Source organism: Trichomycterus rosablanca, chromosome 13 (genome assembly GCF_030014385.1).
Source record: "Trichomycterus rosablanca isolate fTriRos1 chromosome 13, fTriRos1.hap1, whole genome shotgun sequence".
NCBI lineage: Eukaryota > Metazoa > Chordata > Actinopteri > Siluriformes > Trichomycteridae > Trichomycterus > Trichomycterus rosablanca.
Window position 1 is genome coordinate 31,384,546 of NC_086000.1, and position 26,396 is coordinate 31,410,941.

Genomic DNA, 26,396 nt, shown 5'->3' on the forward strand with positions numbered 1-26,396 from the left:
CTGGCCCAAGCTTACCTCACACCATAGCTTTAACCTAATTTGGTGTTTTTGGATTACATATGACCATCCAGAAAATCATTATCATTAGGTGACAGGTTAAGCTCTCTTCCTGACCACATTTTAGTGGGTGAAGTCAAACTAACCCTATTTAAATAGACATGACGAAGTCACCAGCTATCAACCATAGTTACTTACAGGAAATAAAGAAGACCAGGTCAGATAGTTAATAATATAAGGATATAATTTACTATACTACTAAATTAATAACCTAAGTTGTCTCTATGTATGTTTTATGACTAAGCAGATTGTTTTTATTAAATAATTATTAAATAAAAAGAACAGTCACAGGAATCATTGGGATTTCAAGTCAACATGTATGACTTAAATCATATTACTTAAAACTTTATTGTTCAAAATGATTTCAAAGTATTTTACTATCTTCAGCATGTCTGTCTGCAGAAATACCCTTAATTTCCAAATGTGTTTCTTTTCACTACCTTTAAATACTAGGTTTGAGGCATAACAAAACAGTTTTGCAGAACCTATACAGTTCATTCTGTTTCACTACATAGAAATGTGATTTTGAACTTAACCACAGAAAACTGACTCACAATTTATACCATCTAATCCACCTAGTGACATGTTTCCAAAAGCTAAAAGGAAACCACAGTACCCAGAGGAAACCGAGACAGGCACCAATAAAACATGCTAAATTCCACACTACAGTAACCAAAGGCGAGGACTGAACCCACACGACCTGCTGCACCACCATCCCTTCTATGTATTGTCCGAATATGTCAAATACTGGTAAACAGATCCCGAGGAAAAGTTAAGACACAGAAGCTTTTCCTCCGTCCTCCGTCCACCCTGCATGAAGATGGATTATATTCAGATTCCAGCTCAACAAACTTGATGACTTCCAGGAGTCTGAAATCCAAGCACAGCCTTTGTTTAAAAGTTCTAATTGTGTAAAATTTGTTCTTATTCACACGGGGTCAGGATATTGAAGTGGAAATCTGGCGTGAGCTCGTCCGCGTCTGTTTTTGGACCTGTCTGGCCTGTCACCCATCTTCAATTCCAGGGACTCTTTCCAGACCACAGAGATCTTGTGCATTCATGCAGTAGTTTATCAGCAGGTCAACACAGTGGGAGCTTCAAACACATTTAAGTAAATAGTTTTGCTCTGCTTAATGCAGAAGTTAAACAGTTTGTAGTCGGGATTAAAATATTCCACTTGACTGATTAAAAAGTATGCAATAAAGAACGGAGCCAGTGGTATTTTGTTTTATGTATTTGTTTAAGAGATCCTTCCATGACTGGAGTTAAAACTATGTGTTGATACTTGATGGTTGTGGTGATAAATCAATCACCGAAACCACCAGTGTTTGTGTTTAATGCAATAGAACTGAATGGTTCGTGTGTCCCAGTGTTTGGGTTAATGTGTGTGTCTGTGTGTGTGTGGTAGGATTGAAGAGCAGGTCACAGCATTTTTGGAGGATCCTGACCCTGAAGTGACTCTGGATTTAGGACCAGATATGAGGAAAATTCGCCACTGCTTTTCCCTGCTAAAGGTACACCATCCCAAATCCTCCTCTTCATTTTAGCTTCCTTCTGATCTGTCCTCGTCTTGATGTACTGGGGTGGCCGGACATCCTAGCCATTAGGATGTACAGTTATCAGTGCACTCTCAGTGCCGGACCCAAGCCCTGATTAAAATAAGGAGGCTTGCGTCAGGCATAAAGACTGTGCCAAATCAGGTTTGTGGACCACAATGATTTGCTGTACGGACCCCTAATATAGGAGCAGCCGAAAGGGGAAAAAAATCTCTTGGTTTAAAAAAAATCTACATACAGCAACCTATTAAGGAAGAGGCATGCTGGCTCAGTGGGTAGCACTGTTGCCTCACAACAAGAAGGTTCTGGGTTTGATTGTCCAGCAGTGACAGTGAGGTGTTTAAAAACTCCATCAGTGCTGCTGTGTCTTATTCACTAATACCAGCACAATACACACTAACACACCACCACCATGTCAGTGTCACTGCAGTGCTGAGAATGACCCACCACCTGCCCTGTGGTGGTCCTGTCGGGGTCCTGACCATTGAGGAACAGGGTGAAAGCAGGCTAACAAAGCATGCAGAGAAACAGATGGACTACAGTCTGTAATTGTAGAACTACAAGTGCTTCTACTGTATATGGTAAGTGGAGCTGATAAAATGGACAGTGTGTGTAGAAACAAGGAGGTGGTTTTAATGTCATGGTTGATCATGTATGTACTGAAAGAGTGTACTGCTTTAACGGCTGAGCAGTGCATACTGCCTTGAATCTAGTACGTACTGTTTAAGTATGCGATTTCGGACGTAGCCATAGTCAGAATAAGTGTTAGTGTTGTGATAACTGTAGGTTTGTTACAGTTATGATTGTGAAATCTGATGCAATTTATTACTTTAGTTATTCTTGGCTAATTAACTGGCCCTACTACCCACTCATAATGCCATTTTTAACATAAATGTTCTGGGTTTTGGCACTATTGTCCAAAATTGTTTATTTTATTAGGATTTTGACGTCATGTTTTACACTTTGGTTCCATTCATGACAGGAATGGTAGTTACAGGTTATGCATGATTCATTGGTTCAGTGTCAAACACAGGCAATTTTATATCTTCGATTAACCTAATGTGCATGTCTTTGGACTGTGGGAGGAAACCGGAGCTCCCGGAGCAAACCCACGCAGACATGGGGAGAACATACGAATTCCACACAGGTCACTTCACCTGGAAATCCAACCCAGGACCTTCTTGCTGTGAAGTGATGGTGCTACCCACTAAGCTAATGTGCTGCCCCCTATAGTCTGAAAACAGACCAATTGAAAGTAACTAAACCTGCACATTTAAAGTTACTAAGGCTAATACTCAACTATTAGGCACATATTTCCTTCTCTAATGCTAATGTCTATGACAGATGAACCACAAGCTCTGTATCTGGCAGAACTTATAGCTGCTCAAGAGTCCGGCCATGTGATTAAATACCACTAAATGTCAAGTTTGAGGTTAAACTTTTCTCTAGAGAATGAAAGCTTTACTGGACTGGACTGGATTGGTTGACCACAAAGACTCACATTCTAGCATGTGTATATTGTTTGCCAGACTAATTGGAATGTATGTGTTAAATATTCCAGACTAAACAAGTCAAAGCTTGTGTGTACTGGAGCCCATTCGAAAAATGTCAAGATTTTTGAATGACCATGGTTATGTTGTATATCCTGGTTTTATAATAGTCAAACTCAGGAATTCAGCTCTATGGTTATTTATATGAGATATTGGGATATTGTTTTGAGCTTCATTCTCTGTGTATTACAAACATGTAATATACACTGATCAGCCATAACATTAAAACCACCTCCTTGTTTCTACACTCACTGTCCATTTTATCAGCTCCACTGACCATATAGAAGCACTTTGTAATTCTACAATTACTGACTGTAGTCCATCTGTTTCCATGCTTGCTTTGTTAGCTTTGTTTCATGCTGTTCTTCAATGGTCAGGACCCCCACAGGACCACTACAGAGCAGGTATTATTTGGGTGGTGGATCATTCTCAGCACTGCAGTGACACTGACATGGTGGTGGTGTGTTAGTGTGTGTTGTGCTGGTATGAGTGGATAAGACACAGCAGCATTGATGGAGTTTTTAAACACCTCACTGTCACTGCTGGACTGAGAATTGTCCACCAACCAAAAATATCCAGCCAACAGCGCCCCATGGGCAGTGTCCTGTGACCACTGATGAAGGTCTAGAAGATGACCAACTCAAACAGCAGCAATAGATGAGCGATCGTCTCTGACTTTACATCTACAGGGTGGACCAACTAGGTAGGAGTGTCTAATAGAGTGGACAGTGAGTGGACATGGTATTTAAAAACTTATGATAGGGTGCATAGAGAGGAGCTGTGGTATTGTATGTGGACATCTGGACTGGCAGGTTAGGTAAGAGTCTCTATAGAATGTGATGTTGGCAGATGATGTAGTGATTTGTAGCAAGAGTAGGGGGCAGGAGATGGAGATATGCATTAAAGAGAAGGGGAATGCAAGTTAAAAGTGGACAGGTTTAAATACTAGTAATACTAATTACTACTAATTGTGGTATAGAGGTGAAGAAGAGAGTGCAGGCAGGGTAAAGTGGGTGACTTAGCATGGCAGGAGTGATTTGTGATCGCAGGGTGTCTGCCAGAGTGAAAGTTTACAAGACTATAATGAGGCCTGCTATGTTATATGGCTCGAAGATGCTGTGCTTCTGGTTGAGAGTGATGAAGATAGACGGGATTAGAAACCAGTTTATAAGAGGGACGGCACAGGCAGGATGTTGTGGAGACAAAGTTAGGGAGGCCAGATTTAGATGGTTTGGGCATGTGCAGAGGAGTGATAAGGTTTTATGCGTTTTTAGGAGGAGGTTTATGGATGCGGTGAGGGAGGACATTTAAGTGATTGTATTGGAGTAGGATGCTCAGGACATGGCAAGATGGAGACAAATGATTTGGCTGTTCCTGTTAGGGGTCACCTCAGAGGAAGAAGAAGAAGATGAATGGATACATGATCTAATCTGATTTGTGTTGTTTCTTTAAGGCTTGCATATTTTCTTTCCTTCTTTTTTTCATAACATGTCCATACACCAATCAGCCATAACATTAAAACCACCTCCTTGTCCATTTCATCAGCTCCACTTACCATATAGAAGCACTTTGTAGTTCTACAATTACTGACTGTAGTCCATCTGTTTCTCTGCATGTTTTGTTAGCTCCCTTTCACCCTGTTCTTCAATGGTCAGGACTCTCCCTGGACCACCACAGAGCAGGTATTATTTAGGTGGTGGATCATTCTCAACACTGCAGTAACACTGACATGGTGGTGGTGTGTTAGTGTGTGTTGTGCTGGTATGAGTGGATCAGACACAGCAGCTCTGCTGGAGTTTTTAAACACCTCACTGTCACTGCTGGACTGAGAATAGTGACCATTGATGAAGGTCTAGAAGATGACCAACTCAAACAGCAGCAATAGATGAGCGATCGTCTCTGACTTTACATCTACAAGGTGGAGCAACTAGGTAGGAGTGTCTAATAGAGTGGACAGTGAGTGGACACAGTATTTAAAAACTCCAGCAGCGCTGCTGTGTCAGATCCACTCATACCAGCACAACACACACTAACACACCACCACCATGTCAGTGTCACCGCAGTGCTGAGAATGATCCACCACCTAAATAATACCTGCTCTGTGGTGGTCCTGGGAGAGTCCTGACCATTGAAGAACAGCATGAAAGGGGGCCAACAAAGCATGCAGAGAAACAGATGGACTGCAGTCAGTAATTGTAAAACTACAAAATGCTTCTATATGGTAAGTGGAGCTGATCAAAAGGACAGTGAGTGTAGAAACAAGGAGGTGGTTTTAATGTTATGGCTGATCGGTGTATTTACTTTGTGCTTTTCCCGCAGTTTTACCCTGTAAACCACTCACTTTTTGCCTAGACAGACAGAATCAACATTTTTTTTTATCAAGAGCTTAAAACATCTGTACTGCTCATATCACGTTATGTATTATGTAATCTCAAAAACTGTCTATTCAGCTTTTCGAGAGTAATCATTCTGGCTGCTGAAGTGCATGTTTGCACAAACACTGAAACTTTATTTAATGCTACAACTGGTTCTAGTCTGTGTTTGCCCGACCGCACTACATCCCCTCCACAGGCTAAATGAGTCCACTTTCACATCTGGCCAAGAGCGGCTTGTTTCGGGCCAAGTGGTTTCCATTTTTAATAAAGACTGAAAACAGGTCAGCTAAGTTAAGATGATACAAGTTTATACATCGACCGTCACAGCTAAACCTAGTTATTATGCACATGTTTTACAGCTCATGTTGTTTCTTTAAAAAGATTAGTCTTTGTTACAACCTCAAATCAGAAAAAGTTGGTACAGTATGGGAAATGCAAATAAAATAAAAATGCAGAGTTTCTTACATTTACTTTGACTTTTATTTGATTGCAGAACGTTTGAACCCAAGATATTTCATGTTTTATCTGCACAACTTCATTTCATTTATTAATAAACATCCATTCCTGCATTTCAGACCTGCAACACATTCCAAAAAAGTTGGGACAGGAGCAATTTGTGATTGTAATCATGGTTTAGTACAAAAGCAGCATCCAGGAAAGGATTCTTTGATAAGCAAAGATGATCAGAGGATCTCCAGTTTGTCAACAAACGTGTGAGAAAATTATTGAAATGTTTAAAAACAATGTACCTCAAAGAAGATTGGAAGGGATTTGCATTTTTTTCTCTCTACAGTGCATAATATCATTAAACCAGGAATTTCAGTGCGTAAAGGCCAAGGGCTCAAGCTTAAGCTAAATGCCCGTGATCTTCGATCCTTCAGACGGCACTGCATCAAGAACCGTCACTCAACAATAGCTGATAGAACCACATGGGTGAGGAATTACTTTGGCAAACCTTTGTCAAGCACTATAATACAGAGTTACTGCACAAATACCACTTAAATCTATACTGTGCAAAAAAGAAGCCTTATGTTAACCATGTCCAGAAACGGTGTCGACTTCTCTGGGCTCAGAGGCATCTAGGATGAACCATCACACTGTGGAAACGTGTATTGTGGTCAAATGAATCATCCATCAACCACCTAGACTGTTATCAGCAACAAGTTCAAAAGCCAGGGTCTGTCATGGTATGGGGCTGTGTCAGTGCCCTTGGCAAATGTCATTTACACTTTAAGCTTCAATGCAGAAAAGTACATTGAGATCTTAGAGCAGTGGTAAATGCTTTACTGTCCCAACTTCTTTTGGAATATGTTGCAGGCCTGAAATGCAGGAATGGATTATCCATGCTGTCCCAACTTTTTCTGATTTGGGGTTGTACATTGCAGAACACATTCAGCATGTGGTGGTTTGGCACATTAAAATACCCGGATTAGGAATTATATATGTGTACATACACTGATGCTTTAAATTATTTCAGTTATATAATAAACATGTTTTGAAAATGTTGATGAGAAAAGAGTGCTTTCAGTGTGTGTCTCTCCGTACACATCACTGAGCTGCACTGCACTGTGTAGGTGATGAGATGCATACGGCATGCTGCCCACGTGTTGGAGGGGGCATAGGTTAGCTTCGTTCTCCTCAATCAGAGCAGGGATCGGCATTGGTGAAGAGGAAGCATGACTCAATCGGGCAATTGGACGTGCTAAAAGGGAGAAAAAAGGGAGAAAATACATTAAAAATAATAATAATAAATTTATATATATAAAATGTGACCCCAGCATGTGGGGAACAGTGGGGTTCAGATGGCATAAGGACATGAACACATTTTTATTTTGTAAATTCAATTATGTTAACTGAGCCTTCTTTTATTTATAAATGTAAAGATATGTTCAGGTTAGGGTTCAGTATGTCTTCTGAGAAGAATTCAAACAACGTGTTTACTAAAAATAATTATTTTTTTGCTGTAAGTTTAGAGCCATTCATTAAATATGTTTAATTTTAATGGTTTTTATTTTTTGTATTGAGTTTTGTTTCTTAGAACTGAAAAATAATAGTGAAGGTTAACAGCTGCTTTATTATCTGCAGGTAAAGGTCCGGGAGAAGCCAGGTGTTCCAGGTGTTCCAGGTGTTCAATCTGGTGATTCCAGTCATGTCTCATCATTAAACCTCAAGGATACAGAGAACAATCAAGAGCTACTGAAACTGAAGGACATGTTAACCCAGCGCAACAATGAAATCAGTATCCTTTGTGGTTCTCAACAACCGCAGCAGGTTGCAAAGTACTTCTTAGTGGTCTGCAGAGCTATAACCAGTAGGGGCAATGCTGTTTTGGGCAGTAATGGCACCTGATGTCATAAAAAGTAAAGAAAGTAGACTTTACTTACTAGTAAATTTGTAAATTAGATTAGTAAATATACACCAATCAGCCATAACAGTAAAACCACCTCCTTGTTTCTACACTCACTGTCCATTTTATCAGCTCCACTTACCATATAGAAGCACTTTGTAGTTCTACAATTACTGACTGTAGTCCGTCTGTTACTCTGCATGCTTTTTTTCACCTGCTTTCACCCTGTTCTTCAATGGTCAGGACACCCACAGGACCACCACAGAACAGGTATTATTTAGGTAGTGGATTATTCTCAACACTGCAGAGACACTGACATGGTGGTGGTGTGTTAGTGTGTGTTGTGCTGGTATGAGTGGATCGAGGGGGGGGGGTAACAAAAAATGCAGAGTAACAGATAGACTACAGTCAGTAATTGTAGAACTACAAAGTGCTCCTATATGGAGCATTAAATTGCCAATTGGAGCTACTAAATTGCTAAAAGTGTTAAGTGTGTGTTTGTGTAAGAGAAGGTGTGTGTTTCTGGCCTGTGATTGACTGGTGACCTGTCCAGAGTGTTTCCTGCCTTTTGCCCAATGAATTGGACACACCGCAACCAGAATCAGAATAAAGCAACGGTAAAACAGACAATGAATAAATGAGTGTACATGCATAACAGACTGATTTGTGCAGTAGCAGACACACTTGTTAGTTTAAAGAGAGAGAGAGAAATAAAAGTAAATAGATAAATAAATAAATAAATAAATTTAGTCTGTTAAAGGATTTGTATTTCCTGCTGTTAAACTGACCAAATTTTGCTCTTGGCTTGACCTTACTGACCACTGTGGGATTTCTGCGGTTCGTAAGACATTAACGAATGGAATATAGGAAACACTTTCATGAATTTAAACCATAAATTATTAAATATAACATCTGTGATTTATGTGTAAATTATCTGAGCTATAAAATATTCCAACATTACCTCTCCTTCCTGCTGAAAGTCCTTAGACCTAGTTAACCATAATTTTGCTTGTTTAAGGGTGAGGTTTCACATTTTTGGGGTTTGGGGGAAATAAGCATGTCAACCGCATCGTCTCGTGTCTTTAGGTCTGACTGCGTATGGTGGAAAATTCAGACAGCTATTTGATCGTCTGTTAGAGGGAGTTTATCTCCAAAGTAAACGCCAGGTTATTGTGCTGACATGTCAGATTTGTGAATTTTGGATGCAGAGAGGTAATCTGAAGTTCATCTTCTGCTGCTAGAGAACTGATCCGTCAAAACCAGCCGCTAACAGTCAGACGTATATATCAGTTTTAGCTGCATGATAAAACCATCAGTGTGATCCATTGTCTTTCCTGGACACATACAGAAGCTTAAACATCTAAATGATGAGAGCTGGTAGAGCAGTGAAACATTTTACTCAGACAAAATAACTATTTAGTATATTTTCTTTCCCTAATATCTGCTTCACTCTGATTGGGGTCTCAGTGGGCCAAGGAAACCTAAGGCAGGAATACTTTCTGGTCATGGCTCCAGTTTACCCTGGGGCAAAACATACATGGGCCATTTCACCGAATGGGTGCCATTTGCTTGTAGTAACTCGATGAAATTTAACTTTATTTTTAACCTAATTAACAGTGAATCTAGTAACTCACATACTTAACTACTCAACGTGTTTTGGTCAATCTCAGGCAACTGGAAGATGGCTGTATATATAGCCCGCTTCCACCCTGTTCATCAATGGTCAGGACCCCCACAGGACCACCACAGAGCAGGTATTATTTAGATGGTGGATCATTCTCAGCACTGCAGTGACACTGACATGGTGGTGGTGTATTAGTGTGTGTTGTGCTGGTATGAGTGGATCAAACACAGCTGTGCCGCTGGAGTTTTTAAGTGAGTCCACTCACTGTCCACTCTATTAGACACTCCTACCTAGTTGGTCCACCTTGTAGATGTAAAGTCAGAGACGATCGTTTATCTATTGCTGCTGTTTGAGTTGGTCATCTTCTAGACCTTCATCAGTGGTCACAGGACGCTGCCCACAGGGCGCTGTGGTTTGGTGGTGGACTTTTCTCAGTCCAGCAGTGACAGTGTGGTGTTTAAATCCCAGCTCATACTCATACCAGCACACACTAACACACCACCACCATGTCAGTGTCACTGCAGTGCTGAGAATTATCCACCACCTAAATAATACCTGCTCTGTGGTGGTCCTGTGGGGTCCCGACCATTGATGAACAGCATGAAAGGGGGCTAACAAAGCATGCAGAGAAACAGATGGACTACAGTCAGTAATTGTAGAATTACAAAGTTCTTCTTTATGGTCAGTGGAGCTGATAAAATGGACAGTGAGTGTAGAAACAAGGTGGTTTTTTAGTATAAGCAGCTAGTTCAGTTTCTTAATGTTTTTGGATAGTAAAAGAAACTGGGTACAAATAGTAAACCTAGTAGACAGGAGTTATACAGTGGGGCCAAAAAGTATTTAGTCAGCCACTGATTGTGCAAGTTCTCCTACTTAGAAAGATGAGAGAGGTCTGTAATTTTCATCATAGGTACACTTCAACTATGAGAGACAAAATGAGAAAAAAAAATCCAGGAAATCACATTGTAGGATTTTTAAAGAATTTATTTGTAAATTATGGTGGAAAATAAGTATTTGGTCAATAACAAAAGTTCAACTCAATACTTTGTAACATAACCTTTGTTGGCAATGACAGAGGTCAAGCGTTTCCTGTAAGTCTTCACCAGGTTTGCACACACTGTAGCTGGTATTTTGGCCCATTCCTCCATGCAGATCTCCTCTAGAGCAGTGATGTTTTGGGGCTGTCGCTAGGCAACACGGACTCCACAAATTTTCTATGGGGTTGAGGTCTGGAGACTGGCTAGGCCACTCCAGGACATTGAAATGCTTTTTACGGAGCCACTCCTTCGTTGCTCGAGCGGTGTGTTTGGGATCATTGTCATGCTGGAAGACCCAGCCACGTTCCATCTTCAATGCTCTCACTGATGGAAGGAGGTTTTGGCTTAAAATCTCATGATACATGGCCCCGTTCATTCTTCCCTTAACACGGATCAGTCGTCCTGTCCCCTTTGCAGAAAAACAGCCCCAAAGCATGATGTTTCCACCCCCATGCTTCACAGTAGGTATGGTGTTCTTGGGTTCTTCTTCTTCCTCCAAACACGACGAGTTGAGTTTTTACCAAAAAGTTCCATTTTGGTTTCATCTGACCACATGATATTCTCCCAATCCTTTTCTGGATCATCCATATGCTCTCTGGCAAACTTCAGACGGGCCTGGACATGTACTGGCTTAAGCAGGGGGACACGGGTGGTACTGCAGGATTTGAGTCCCTCTCCGCGTAGTGTGTTTACTGATGGTAGCCTTTGTACTTTGGTCCCAGCTCTCTGCAGGTCATTCATCAGGTCCCTCTGTGTAGTTCTGGGATTTTTGCTCACCGTTCTCATGATCATTTTGACCCCACGGGATGAGATCTTGACCCCAAGGGAGATTATCAATGGTCTTGTATGTCTTCCATTTTCCTACAATTGCTCACACAGTTGATTTATTCACACCAACCTGCTTGCCTATTGTAGATTTACTCTTCCCAGCCTGGTGCAGGTCTACAATTTTCTTCCTGGTGTCCTTCGACAGCTCTTTGGTCTTGGCCATGGTTGAGTTTGGAGTCTGACTGTTTGAGGCTGTGGACAGGTGTCTTTTATACAGATAACGTGGTCAAACAGGTGCCATTAATACAGGTAACGAGTGGAGGACAGAAGAGCTTCTTAAAGAAGAAGTTACAGGTCTGTGAGAGCCAGAAATCTTGCTTGTTTGTTATTGACCAAATACTTATTTTCCACCATAATTTACAAATAAATTCTTTAAAAATCCTACAATGGGATTTCCTGGATTTTTTTTTCTCATTTTGTCTTTCATAGTTGAAGTGTACCTATGATGAACATTACAGACCTCTCTCATCTTTCTAAGTAGGAGAACTTGCACAATCAGTGGCTGACTAAATACTTTTTGACCCCACTGTAAGTGATGTAGATGTATATTGTAAATTTTCTCCAGTTGAGGTAAAAAGTGTACATGCACTTGTGAGGAACATGTGTGTCTTGGCAGTCTTGGGATTTCATTCATTCTGATGAAGCTCGTCTCAATATAAAACCTAATGCTGCATTTGTGAATTAGACTTGACACCCATTATTAGTGGTGTATCAGCATAACAAAGTCTGTCCTCTACTGGTACAATTCCTATACTAAGTGTTTCAGGTATACTTGTAAGCATGCTGAAGAAAGAGAAGAAAAAAGTCCAGGAAGCCAACGCTCAACTATTACATTTTAACAGTTCCCAGAAATCACAGCAGACCACCTTCAGTGCTCCTGCTGAAAAGAGTCTGACAGATGACAATCCAGAGGATAAAACACATACTCATTTAAAGAACATAAACACTGGTGAGTAATTAAACACACTTACACACATAAAATGACCCAAAATGCCACCATAAGCTATTGAGTTTAACCCAGAAGTGTAGTGGTGCATTTAGTTTATTTTAAGTGGATACAGTGAAAGGGTCACAAGTGTTTAGCTACTTTAGTTTTTGTTTTTAAGTATGTGCTTCTTCCAGTGCAAAAATCTATTTAAAATTTACACACACTTGTAAATTAACCCTGTCCGTAAGTATATGTAAAATAAATGCATAAAAATAAAGATTAAGTATTAATGCTGCAAAAAATGCACCTGGTTTATATTTACATTCATAACATTCAGCAGATGTTTTAATCCAACCTAATTTACACTGTGACTTCTTTAGGAGCCCAGCAGTGGCAACTTGGAGATGTTAGGGGTTGAACTAGAGACCTTTTGATTAATAGTCCAGTATCTAGGACTAAGGACTTTGCTTAAGGGCCAAAAAAATTGACATCCTTGCAGTTGTGGGGCTTGAATCAGAGACCTACTGATTACTAGTCCAGTACCCCTAACCACTGAGCTAGAACTGAGTAGTTTGCCATTGGTTGAGAGAATTCGACACAACAGCTCACAATTATGGTGATAAAAAAAGATATTTTAGTGAGTAGAAGGCATCAAATTCTTAATTTGTAGATATTTATATGAAAAACACAATGATCAGTGAAGACATTGCAAATATTTTCCTTGTACTTTTTAGTTAATAAAAAAAAAGTCCAAGCAAACTATCAAAACACAGATTTTTGCTTTTATCGCATTTTTCAAAATGTCTTAACTTTTTTGGTAACTGGGTCTGTAATTCTGTGTTGTGTTCCAATCATTCTGTCAAAAAAAAGACTAGTTGCTCAATTAATTGAAATCCCGAAACTGTCTTGATGTTGCTATAACAGAGTCAAGATGGGGAGTTTCCATCTGACCTTTCTCTGTCAGACATGGTCACTTGTGTCTGTCAGGTGCTGCTAAGACTCTAAATCAAGTACAACGAAATTCTTTCTCCCCTACAACCGTTGTAGCCAGTTGTAGCCTAGTGGTTAAGGTACTAGACTAATAATCAAAAGGTCGCTGGTTCAAGCCCTACCACTGCCAGGTTGCCACTGTTGGGCTCTTAAGCAAGGCCCTTAACTCTCAATTGCTTAGACAATATACTGTCACAGTACTGTAAGTCGCTTTGGATAAAAGCGTCTGTTAAATGTCGAAAGTGTAAATGTAAATAATTTGGCAGTGTAGCCTAGTGGTTAGGGTGGTTAACCTCAGGTAGCCACTGGTTGACACTGTTGGGCCCTTGAGCAAGGCCCTTAACCTTCAATTGCTCAGACTGTATACTGTCACAGTACTGTAAGTCGCTCTGAATAAAGGCGTCTGCTAAATGCCAAAAATGTAAATGTGAATGCATATCATAGCTTGTTTGGAAGCTGGGGTCAGATGCTGGGTCGGCCGTTGTACGGCTCCCCTGGAGCAGACAGGGTTAGGGGCCTTGCTTAAGAGCCCAACAGTGGCTGGATTTCAAACTCTTAACCTTTCAATTAATAGTCCAAAGCTCTAACTGCTAGCCTACCACTGTCCCTGCCATTACTACTGCGCTACCAGTGATGGGATAGTGCATTAGACTGCTGTACTAAGCAAGAGTAGGTAAACTTTTAATTTGTCATGTAAATGTTTTAATAGACTTTTATAAATCTGACTCAGAAATTATGTAAACCCATGGCGTATGATTATAAACATTTGAATAATTTTTGACTGCACTCGGACAGTAATAGAATGTAAAGTTTCAGTTTAGAAACCTGACCCTTGATTTACCATTCAGGTTTTTTAAATGACAGCAGCAGATCTTCTGGTTCCTGGATACTGCAGTACTGGAGTCTCAGGGCAGATCCTCCTTTCTTTCCATCAGCTGCCATGTGTTTGGCTCCTTTCCTCTCTTCATGGTTTAGTAACTGAAAAATAATGATAAACCTCTGCTCTGATAATTACTCTGATCATAGCTTTGGGGATTCAGTCTACGCCAGAAACTCTTGTCTGCTCCACCGCAGACTCAGACCCTTCCTGGACATTTTTGGCTAATAATGCCCAGCTCAGTAATAAGACCAGTAGAGATAATTGCATGCAGGATTCTAAACAAGGACCTAATAAAAAAACAAACAAACACATGTTTTGATGATGTCCAGTTCTAGTTCAGAGCGAAACATTTATTCATCAAATTGGGATGCATGGCAGCTAATGGAGAACTCTGTGTTTAAAACACTAAATACATCAGTATACTCTATGTTTATTAGACTTTCCATAGAAAAACTAACAGATACCTGCACTACTGCATACTTAATAGAAAAATGAATGCGCTGGTAGGGTGTTTATTATAGACAATAACGTTTTTTGAATTCACCCAAATACACTCTAGTTGTTTTGTCCTTTTTACCACCCTTCTCTTGTACTGCTGTAACAAGTTAATTACCCCAAAACGATCAATAAAGTCTTATCTCATGTCTCTTGGACATTCATACCGTGTCCACTGTGAGAACTGCTCCAGCTCTTATCCATTCTAAGATATTTAATTCAATAGTAAACCTTTGTGCACAAAGCTCTGTGCTTCTGTATGCATAACCTCAAATCACGTCATGAATTAGGGTTCAGTTGCAGCCAGAACGTTTCTGATGAGAGCATTTTTTATTTAGAGATGCACTTGTGTTTGAATGTAGTGACAATTACCAGAAATATTTATTTCTATGTGCGCCAACACACGCAGTAATAAATCTTAGTGAAGCAAGTGTAGCCAATCATAATTTTGATCATGGCGATGGACAAAGAGCAAGACTTGAGAGCATAGCCTTAGCTGAACTGACTGAAATATGCAATAAATGTACAGTTTAAACGTCGTCTAGTAAAACTGGAGGCCTGGGATTTGTTTAAGGCCTAATTCGGTTTATCCTCAGAGACACTGGTGGAGGAATCTGTTGACTTTATCCTGAAACCTGCAGTGCTGTTCTCTGACAATGCTGTCTGGCAAATACACCGGTCAGGCATAACATTATGAACACCTCCTTGTTTCTACACTCACTGTCCATTTTATCAGCTCCACTTACCATATAGAAGCACTTTGTAGTCCTACAATTACTGACTGTAGTCCATCTATTTCTCTACATACTTTTTTAGCTTGCTTTCACCCTGTTCTTCAATAGTCAGGACCCCACAGGACCACCACAGGGCAGGTATTATTTAGGTGGTGGATGATTCTCAGCACTGCAATGACACTGACATGGTGGTGGTGTGTTAGTGTGTGTTGTGCTGGTATGAGTGGATCAGACACAGCAGCGCTGCTGGAGTTTTTAAATACCGTGTCCACTCACTGTCCACTCTATTAGACACTCATACCTAGTTGCTTCACCTCGTAGATGTAAAGTCAGAGACGATCGCTCATCTATTGCTGCTGTTTGAGTTGGTCATCTTCTAGACCTTCATCAGTGCTCACAGGATGCTGCCCACAGGGCGCTGTTGGCTGGATATTTTTGGTTGGTGGACTATTCTCAGTCCAGCAGTGACACTGAGGTGTTTAAAAACTCCAGCAGCGCTGCTGTGTCTGATCCAGTCATACCAGCATAACACACACTAACACACCACCATGTCAGTGTCACTGCAATGCTGAGAATGATTCACCACCTAAATAATACCTGCTCTGTGGTGGTCCTGTGGGGTCCTGACCATTGAAGAACAGGGTGAAAGCAGGCTAAAAAAGTATGTAGAGAAACAGATGGACTACAGTCAGTAATTGTAGAACTGCAAAGTGCTTCTATATGGTAAGTGAAGCTAATAAAATGGACTGAGTGTAGAAACAAGGAGGTGGTCATAATGTAATCCCTGATGCATTCTTCCATCAAATGACATTTTCAGAGACGTTTTCCTTAACAGTAATGGTGATGGATGGATGAATGGATGCATGGACGTTCAAAGTGTTTCCCACTTCCATAAAATACTTCAGCAGATTGTTAGCATTCTGCTTTTGATTACGATGTGATAATGCTGCAGTACTGGCTTTTCATCTGCTTGGAGATCCTGCTTGTGCTGACCTCACCTGCTGGGTGTAGCTTGCTTGTCAAAGAAAAATATGTCTCTATTCATAAGATGAGTGATGCACTGATCACTGTTACGTACCTGCTATGAATGCTAGCACATGTTCCACCGCGTGCTTTATGGTTCTTGTTATTGCTGCGTGTTTGGCGAGCAGCTCAATAAAATTCCTCCACAGTGGTGTAATATTTTAATAGTGACAGTTGCTATGAAATTAAGAGATCATACAGGTTCTTATGAAATCCATATGTAGACCCAAACCTACAGAAAAAGATTTGTACGTTTATTATACTGTATATGATTTCAACATTTTGTGGAAGGCCTTTTACTTTCTTTTCTTTTGTGCACACAGCAAGGTCCATAAAGACATGGTTTGTTGGTGTGGTGGAACTCCACTGGGCTGAACAGTGTCATGTTTAATGAAAGTCCTGGAATTTTCTATTTATGCATTTCCCCCAGTTTTTCCTCCCAATCTAGTTGTATTCAATTACCCAATCGTAATTCACCTCTACTCCTGCAGACCTCCACTTTCTGACCAAGTGAGCAGTACCAACTGGACACCCTCTTCAGTCATTGCCCCTTACAGACACACAACCAGTCGTGTAGCTGTGTAAGCTCCCAGCCGGCTGATTTAAATTCAAGAGCTCGAGATCTCAGCACTTGTGTGCCTATGAGAACACATACTTAATCGAAAATGAAAAAGAAACTGTTACAGTCCATGCTCTAGATGGCTCTGGCTCAAAATGAACATGAAGTGCATATAATTTTGTTTTATGCCCCTTTCAACTTGATTAGCTGGTTTTGATAGTCAACAAGCATCTGGTACAATGTAAGGTTAGGATTTTAAGAAGGTCTTTGGGTCCCTGTGTGTGTGTGTGTTGGGTCATTCTCCAGTAGGAACACTTGCAATTGCATTTAAGTTTTAAGAATGTTAAAGTAATCCCCCTGTTTTGCAGCAGCTTTTTTGCAGCTGGTGGTTTTTGGAAAACATTTGACCATTCAGTCATATTTACAAGTCTGGATTTTCTTTCCGACCTTGTTCCTTGTACTTCCGGCTCCAAGTAGCATTCCTGACTTGATTTGCTTTTAGAGGTCTGTACAGAGCTTTCTCCCCTTTTATTGTAATGATCAAGGCTCAGTCTAACAGGTGCAGTCAAACTAGCCCTGTTCATAAAGGCACAGAGAAGTTTTAGTCAACTATAATCACCTGTGAGAAATTGAGAGCCATAATAGAACCTTTTAGAGCACCAAATTATTATTTATTCTTATTATATACAAGTTGCTGGGTGTATATTTTTGCTACTCTGATTTTCATTATATTTACTTAGTATTATTACTCTAAAAAAAACAAAAACAAAACTCAGGTTCACGTATGTGTATGTGAAGAGCTTTTCCTGTTGCAAGATCCATAAACACATTGGGTCTGTCTGAAAACCTAGTGAGCTCCCTACATAGACGTATTTTACGTCATCCTACACGCTCCAGAGAAAAAGACGTTTAAATTATTAGATACCTTAAAATGCTGCCTACTGAGGTGCCCTAATTCAAAGCTATAATCTGACTGAATAATGAGGGAGCATCTGATGCTTTCTTAGCAGTGAAGGCAATCCCAGCATTCAGCGGCACAACTTTTCTCACACAAAATGACAAATATAATAGACGAATACGGAGCAACGAACTGAGTTCTTTTCAAATGTGATTAATTTATTGTTGATTTTTAATTTGTATGAAGGTGTATGAGTGTAATTTATTCGCAAACTATGTAACGTAATGGTTTTGGTACACAGAGATGTTAACTAGCATTCTAGCGGGTTGTGCCACCCCAGCCTATTGGTTTGAATGGCCTGAGTAGTAGTGCATCTACATAATCCACCTTGTAAGTTTGATGTCTTATTAGAATCCTCTCCTCTTAGGCAGCACCCAAGGTAGGCAGTAGGCAACAAGGCAGCTCATTAGGTTTTCAGACAGAACCACAGTTTATCCAGGTTGGTATGGGGAAACTGCAGTGGTCTGCACAGGGCCTATAGTCAGGTACTTTTGACTGTATAATGCAAATGTCTCCTACTTATGTATTTAAACTTTTGACTGCAGCTATATATGTGACTATATTGGAATAAAAAGCTTATTTGTGAAAGTTTATTAAGACATTACTAATGGATGCAGAGACACTGAAGTCTTGGCCCTGTCTTGCTGAAAGACTTTAAAACCATAAGTTAGTGAGCTAGCATAATTGCTGGCATGCTGTAGAATCTGGTGAGACAGTCACTTACTCCCTCTGAGGTTCCTGCCAGCTGCCTCTGCTACGCTATCATTTTGGGAAAACTCTAAATAGACTTCATGCATGTTTCACTTCCATGCTTTAAATGTTGCTGGGTGTTTAATGCATCACATGCTTTGCCAAAATTGATACCAAGATAGATTTGATATTTTTGTTGAAAGCAGTCTGTTCCAGCTGTCTGCTGAGATTACATAGACTGGGATCTGTAAAAGGTTTTCCTTCAGATAAGATAATGAAGATTGATTTGGTTTAAATGTAGAAGTAAATCATGTACGCTTGACATGCAGCCTGTGGAATGTTCTGTTGGTCTGTTTCATACGGCACCAGGGAGAATCTGCTCTGTTGCTCTCTATTGCTTGGTATTGTTACGTCTGTCTTTCAGCATAGAACAAAAACCGATCGACCTGATGTTCTCCAGAAGTGTTTTTGCGTCAGACTAATCAAAGGTTTAAATCATGGATGGAGCAGCTGGAAGAAGGAATGTTTATTGCCTCTGATTGCTCCCAAAAGATTCCACTATAACGGAAACTCATGTTTCAAGAGTAACAAAAGAATTACAACTGTTTCCAATTTAGCTAAAATCGATCATGTAAATTGACGTTGGTGTGATTGTGCACAGAAAAAAATGTACAGTATCTAATAAGCCCTGTATTCACAACTGCTGACTTACAGCTGCAATCAATTAATATAAGAAATATGAAATGTGACATTGAAACAGTAGAAAGAATAGAAATTAAAAAGACAGCAATGTCTTGTGCAAAGTTGTGATTTGCACATTACAAGATACACTATATTGCCAAAAGTATTCACTCACCCATCCAAGTCATTGAATTCAGGTGTTCCAATCACTTCCATGGCCACAGGTATATAAAACCAAGCACCTAGGCATGCAGACTGCTTCTACAAACATTTGTGATAGAATGGGTCGCTCTCAGAGCTCAGTGAATTCCAGCATGATACCGTGATAGGATGCCACCTGTGCAACAAGTCCAGTCGTGAAATTTCCTCGCTACTAAATATTCCACAGTCAACTGTCAGTGGTATTATAACAAAGTGGAAGCGATTGGGAACGTCAGCAACTCGTAAAATGACAGGGCGGGGTCAGCGGATGCTAGAGCATTTCTCACCCTTTTTCTCCCAATTTAACATAGCCAATCTGCTGCTGGGGACCCAATGATGTCCAAGGAGGGTGTATATTCGCCTGACACACACACCTTCTGCCACGTGTGCAGTCCGTCAATCCCTTCTTACTCCAGTATATTTCAGTGGATTTGCACGTGAGGTCGGTTTAGCGCACGGTACAGGCACCCTGGGCAACCAAGGCCCTTACACAGCATTGAAGACCCCACTCTTTATTAGTCTTTTCCCACCCAGCAGATTAGAGGCCAATTTTTGTCGATTGCAGGCATTTGCCTATTGTGTCTGCTAGAGGCTGCCCAGCCAACCGGTAGCAGAGATTCAAACTCGGAAGTTTAAAATCCCAGTGCTGGTGTGCTAGCGGAATATCCCACTGCACTACCCTGGACCCCCATTTAGTCCATTTTTTAACCACTGAGCTACCACTGCCCTGCATGTCGTTTGGTATTATGCAGTTCAAACAAGCAATGACGTCTTTAAAAACAGTCTACATGTCAGCATATGTTGCTCAGAAATGAATATAAACCCTCCAGCACTAATGGTGCCCTTTAAAATGTTCAGGTTACCTTTGTTACTGGCTTTATCCAATTATGTGGGGGGGGGGGGGGGGGGGGGCATTGGGTGCTGAAGCCTATCCCAGCTTTTCATTGGGTGCAAGGCACACAGTAACATCCTGGACAGGGCGCCACTCCATCACTGGGCAGACACACATACACACACACATTCACCTATAGGGCCTCAGTGCCTCCAATTAACCTAACTGCATGTTTTTAGACTGTGGGAGGAAACCGGAGCTCCCGGAGGAAACCCACGCAGACACAGGGAAAACATGCAAACTCTGCACAGAAAGAACCTGAACTGCCCCACCTGGGGATCGAACCCAGGACCTTCTTGCTGTGAGGCGACAGTGCTACCCACTGAGCCACTGTGCCGCCCAGAGAACGTCCATTAATTCCAAACACCAAAAACCAATAGGAAGGTTAAACTTATCAGATCACAGCATGCTTAGGTCATATGGGGCTTCCTTTTGGTAGATGGATGGAGTAAAATACAATATGGGGTGATAGGGTGCAGTGGGTACAGTAAATAGGTTAGAGTCTATAGTTCTATGTCTATAAAGTGGAGTATGTGGTAGGTTTAACTTATAAAATGGCCAGTAAATGTACTTACAGAGTCAAACCTAATAAAATGGTCAGTGAGCATTAAAGTGTTCATGTACAGTAGATTCACATCCAGGGTGTGTTCCTGTCATGTATATGTTGTTGTGTGGTGCTAGACTCACCACAATCCTAAACAGGATGATGTGGTTAGTTACAACGAGTGAATAGTTTTGGACAATGTATTTTTTTGTTTTAATTTATGTCAGTCATAAAAAAGCCAGTTAAAGTAATTTTGGGTTTGTAGTTGCAAGAACATAAAGAACCTAAACACAACCAGCTATAACCACGGTAATGTGAGGGTTGTGGATAACCAGTAACCAGTCCATGTTTAAGATTTACTACGTGCTTCTATATACTCCACCCTGCCCACGGTCATATAGCCTTCTATTCCACATCTGGGCTACCTCCTGTGGTCATGCTGTAAAATCCATGACATCAATTTATCAACGAGGAACCACATGTAGTGAACATTGTAATCTTTTAAAAAGTTTTATACAACCCCAAATCAGAAAAAGTTGGGACAGTGAGGAAAATGCAAATAAAATGAAAATGCAGTGTTCCTTACATTTACTTTGACTTTTATTTGATTGCAGACAGGATGAACCTGAGATATTTCATGGTCTGCTCAACTTCATTTTATTTGTTAATAAACCTCCATTCCTGCATTTCAGGCCTGCAACACATTCCAAAAAAAGTTGGGACAGGGGCAATTTAGGGCTAGTAATGAGGTGAAAAAACTAAATAATGATGTGATTCCAAACAGGTGATTGGAATCATGGTTTGGTACAAAAGCAGCATCCAGGAAAGGCTGAGTCTTTGATAAGCAAAGATGATCAGAGAATCTCCAGTTTGTCAACAAATGTGTGATAAAATGATTGAAATGTTTAAAAACAATGAACCTCAAAGAAAGATTGGAAGGGATTTGCATATTTTTCCCTCTACAGTGCATAATATCATTAAACCATTCAAGGAATCAGGAGGAATTTCAGTGTGTAAAGGCCAAGGGAGCAAGCTTAAGCTGAACGCCTGTGATCTTCCATCCCTCAGACGGCACTGCATCAAGAACCGCCACTCAACAATAGCTGATAGAACCACATGAGTGAGGGATTACTTTGGCAAACCTTTGTCAAGCACTATAATACAGAGTTACATGCACAAATGCCACTTAAAACTTTACTGTGCAAAAAGAAACCTTATGTTAACCATGTATGCGGCGTCGACTTCTCTGGGCTCGGAGGCATCTAGGATGGACCATCACACAGTGGAATCGTGTATTGTGGTCAGATGAATCAGCATTCCAGATCTTTTTTTTTTTTTAAATGGACGCCGTAAGCTCCGGACCAAGGACGAAAAGGACCATCCAGACTGTTATCAGCAACAAGTCCAAAAGCCAGGGTCTGTCATGGTATGGGGGTGTGTCAGTGCCCTTGGCAAAGATCATTAACACTTTTGTGATGGCAGCATTAATGCAGAAAAGTACATTGAGATCTTAGAGCAACATATGCTGCCTTCAAGACAACATATTTTTCAGGGACATCCAAGCATTTTTCAACAAGACGATGCAAAACCACATGCTGCACACATTACAAAGGCATTATTCTTTTATTTCATGTAGGTTCTGTTGTACATTTTTAAATATTTCAAATATGGCTGGCAAAGGGGGCATGGAGGCACGATTAATTGACAAATCAGTTCCTGACAGTCACTTGCATCTTTTTGAGTGTTAATTTGCTTTAAGTTGAAGTGTTTTATTTGTCATAGTGTCTTCCTTACAGATTTGCCAGCTCCTCTGTTGGCAACCTGCCTTTCTTTGAATGCGTTATCCTGGACTGCTTCAGTTGGTAGGGTGGCCTGCCACTTGTGTTTTGCCTTCTCCGGCTTGTTCTGGGTTTCTTTTCTTTGGGTTGTTGCAGCCGCTCTAAACAACTTGCCATATTGTGACAACCAGTTTTCATTTCTGCGTTTTCCTTTTTTCTTTCATTTGTTACTTTGTTTCCATTTTTTGGGCCACCTATTTTATTTCCCTTTACCCTTTTTGTTTACCCTTTAACCACAGCATTTTGATCTTGGTTAACCATCCTGCAAATTGAGTTCATTTTTAAATCTTATTGGTACAGGGCTGCACCTGGTGCTTCAGTAGCACATTTCAATGGAGCTACTGTATCTTTCCAGAAAGTGAAGCCACTGTGAACTAAAGATGTCAGCACTAAGGTCAAGTACTTTACATTTAAGGCATTTATCAGATGCCTTTCCTCAAAATTGACCTACAGTTGTTACTGAATGCATTCGCAAGCAAATGAGAGTTAAGGGCCTCGCCTAGGGGGCCAATGGTGGCGACTTTTTAATGGTAGGACTTGAATCAGCAACCTTCTGATCACTAGTCCAGCATTTGAACCACTGAACTCCCACTGTCCATGTATTCCTGGTGGACAGCCGTGAACCCTTTTGAATTGAATAGGGGCTAAAGTGAACCACCTTTCATGCATCTGACTGCAAATGTCTACAGTTTCTGCTTTTAATAAGGTTTAATGATCTTGAAATGCTACGTCTCTGCCTTAAGGGCTGTACAATAACTGGTGTAAAACTATAGGCCTCTGCTCCTGTTGGATTAACTGTAAGAACACATAATGACGGTGACCTTTACATGGAAGCTGTTGTGTCTCTGTGATTGCTGATGGCAAGGACGGTGTTCTACATCCTACACTGCCTGATGTTTAAGCTTTTGTTATTGCATTTGTACTCACAAGATGAACTGCATTCCTTTAACAATGATGGACGCAATTAACCACATTCTTTTCTTCTTTAATAGAAGCACTTTGTAGTTCTACAATAACTGACTGTTCTTCAATGGTCAGGACCACTTCAGAGTATTATTTGGGTGGTCGGTCATTCTCAGCACTGCAGTGACACTGACATGGTGGTGGTGTGTTAGTGTGTGTTGTGCTGGTATGAGTAGATCAGACAGCAGCACTGATTGAGTTTTTTAAACACCTAACTGTCCTTGCTGGACTATAGTCCACCAACCAAAAATATCCAGCCAACAGCGCCCTGTGGGCAGCGTCCTGTGACCACTGATGAAGGTCTAGAAGATGACCAACTCAAACAGCAGCAATAGATGAGCGATCGTCTCTGACTTTACATCTACAAAGTGGACCAACTAGGTAGGAGTGTCTAATAGAGTGGACAGTGAGTGGACACGGTATTTAAAAACTCCAGCAGCGCTGCTGTGTCTGATTCACTCATACCAGCACACCACCACCATGTCAGTGTCACTGCAGTGCTGAGAATGATCCACCATCCAAATAATACCTGCCCTGTGGTGGTCCTGACCATTGAAGAACAGGGTGAAAGCAGGCTAAAAAAGTATGAAGAGAAACAGATGGACTACAGTCAGTAATTGTAGAACTTCAAAGTGCTCCTATTTGGTAAGTGGAGCTAATAAAATGGACAGTGAGTGTAGAAACAAGGAGGTGGTTTTAATGTTATGGCTGATCAGTGTATATACATGAGAAATATATAAAATATCACTTATTGGTGCTTTCTGATTTTTTTCTGCATTTAACCAAATAAACAAACTTTTTTGGAATTGGGTTTGTAATAAAAAAAAGTAAGAAGTAGCATTATTGTATAAATGCTGAAAAACATGGATGTGTTGTTGCAAGTTGCTCAGGAAAGGCTAAATCATCGATTGTATTCACTGACTGTGACACTTAAGTGTGTGTTGATTTACTACATATAACCATCCGATTTATCCCTGAAGAGAACATTTTGTAGTGTTACAACATGTTCTTCCGTGTGTTCCTTGCAATAACATGTTTTTGTCAGAGAGGTGTCAAATCTTCTGAATGGTGAATGGAGTAAATGGAGATTTCTATCACATTGTATAGTTTATTGTGTGTATAAACAGTATAATCATAATCTCTAATCAAAATAAAAGAAATCAGATTGATAAAAATCTGAAACATTGCCATTGCAAAGCTGTTGAAACAGTGTTGACTTGGCTCTTTATTTGCTCTCTGGATGTGTTTCTTATTAAGCTAAATCCTCTGTTTACTCATCTGATTGTCATCTCAGTTCCTGCCAATCACGCTCTGTGAAATTTGGTCTGTGCCTTGTAAACTAAATACGTCCATCACTCCATATTTATGATGTGATGTCATCTTGCTAGAGGAAAAATATTCTTGGAATGCTCTGTTTAATGAAGGACCGAGCGATGCTGCTGCTTCCTGAGCATAACTGGTTGGGAGTTGTGTTGTGCTTGGCTAATGTAAGATCTACATTAGTGGATGTTTCCTGGTTTTAATCAGGATTATTCCCAAAACATAAATGTTAAAACTCCAGACAGTTAAACTCACATGGCCTTGTTTCTGCTTTCAGTGCACGTTGTGCTCACATAATTGAAATCATGTGACGAGGTAGAGGTTTAAACACAATCTCTGAGTGTGGTGAAGGAATTCACATTCTAACTGGATTTCCATGCCAAAGGCAAAAGCAGCACAGTTAACAGTGCCAAAATTCCAGCATTTGGGCAGTCTGACGCATTTCTGTTTGGCATTCATGGCATAGTAAATGTCTTTTTAATAGGTCTGAGAATATCACATACCAAGCAGCATGGACATTTTAATCATATAGTTTATTAGGATAGGTGATTACATTACTGCAGATAATTACCTGTGTTTACACGAAGCTGATTATAATTACATTTCAGCATTGTGCTTATGATATGAAATAGTAAACTGTAAAAAATAAAGGATCCTCTACCCACAGCAAGTAATGAAACACATGTCATGTTGGGTTTCAACCCAAATAAGCTTCACAACCAAAAGTTTGTCAACAACTGATAATCTACAAAGTTGAATCAGTTCATCTGGACACAAGGTTTGGTGTGGAGATACGTTTCATCACTCATCTGAGTGACTCCTTCAGTCTGAGCTTGGATGGATATTTTTTCTTTCGTCGTACTGCTGCTACTGAGCACACATTTATATCTTGCAGCTATCAACACCACCACATGGGAGTTCATGTTGTGGTACCGGATTTCATATCTTAAATCCTTTGACTCTGAAAAGAGTCCCTTCGACAGGGGTGTGATTTGCAATCTGTGGAAGTTTTTTTGCATGGGTGGCACTGTGGCCTGGGAAAAGGTGTACTCCAGAGGGACTAGCTGTGCATCAAGAGAACTCAAGTACACTATATTGCCAAAAGTATTCACTCATCCATCCAAATCATTGAATTCAGGTGTTCCAATCACTTCCATGGCCACAGGTGTATAAAACCAAGCACCTAGGCTTGCAGACTGCTTCTACAAACATTTGTGAAAGAATGGGTCGCTCTTAGGAGCTCAGTGAATTCCAGCATGGTACCGTGATAGGATGCCACCTGTGCAACAAGTGTAGTCGTGAAATTTTCTTGCTACTAAATGTTCC

The 26,396-nt window shown here is 40.5% G+C and overlaps 1 protein-coding gene across 5 annotated transcripts in view; it reads left to right on the top strand.

Annotated features, from left to right (window-relative positions):
• Positions 1-26,396, top strand: part of kif6 (kinesin family member 6) — a 133,051-nt gene that overhangs the window by 52,315 nt on the left and 54,340 nt on the right. For all 5 annotated transcript variants that reach the window (XM_063006998.1, XM_063006996.1, XM_063007000.1 and 2 more), the window contains exons 11-13: positions 1,466-1,571; positions 7,624-7,777; positions 12,141-12,323. In XM_063006998.1, coding sequence (XP_062863068.1) covers positions 1,466-1,571; positions 7,624-7,777; positions 12,141-12,323 — 443 coding nt within the window. The remainder of the gene's footprint in view (positions 1-1,465; positions 1,572-7,623; positions 7,778-12,140; positions 12,324-26,396) is intronic.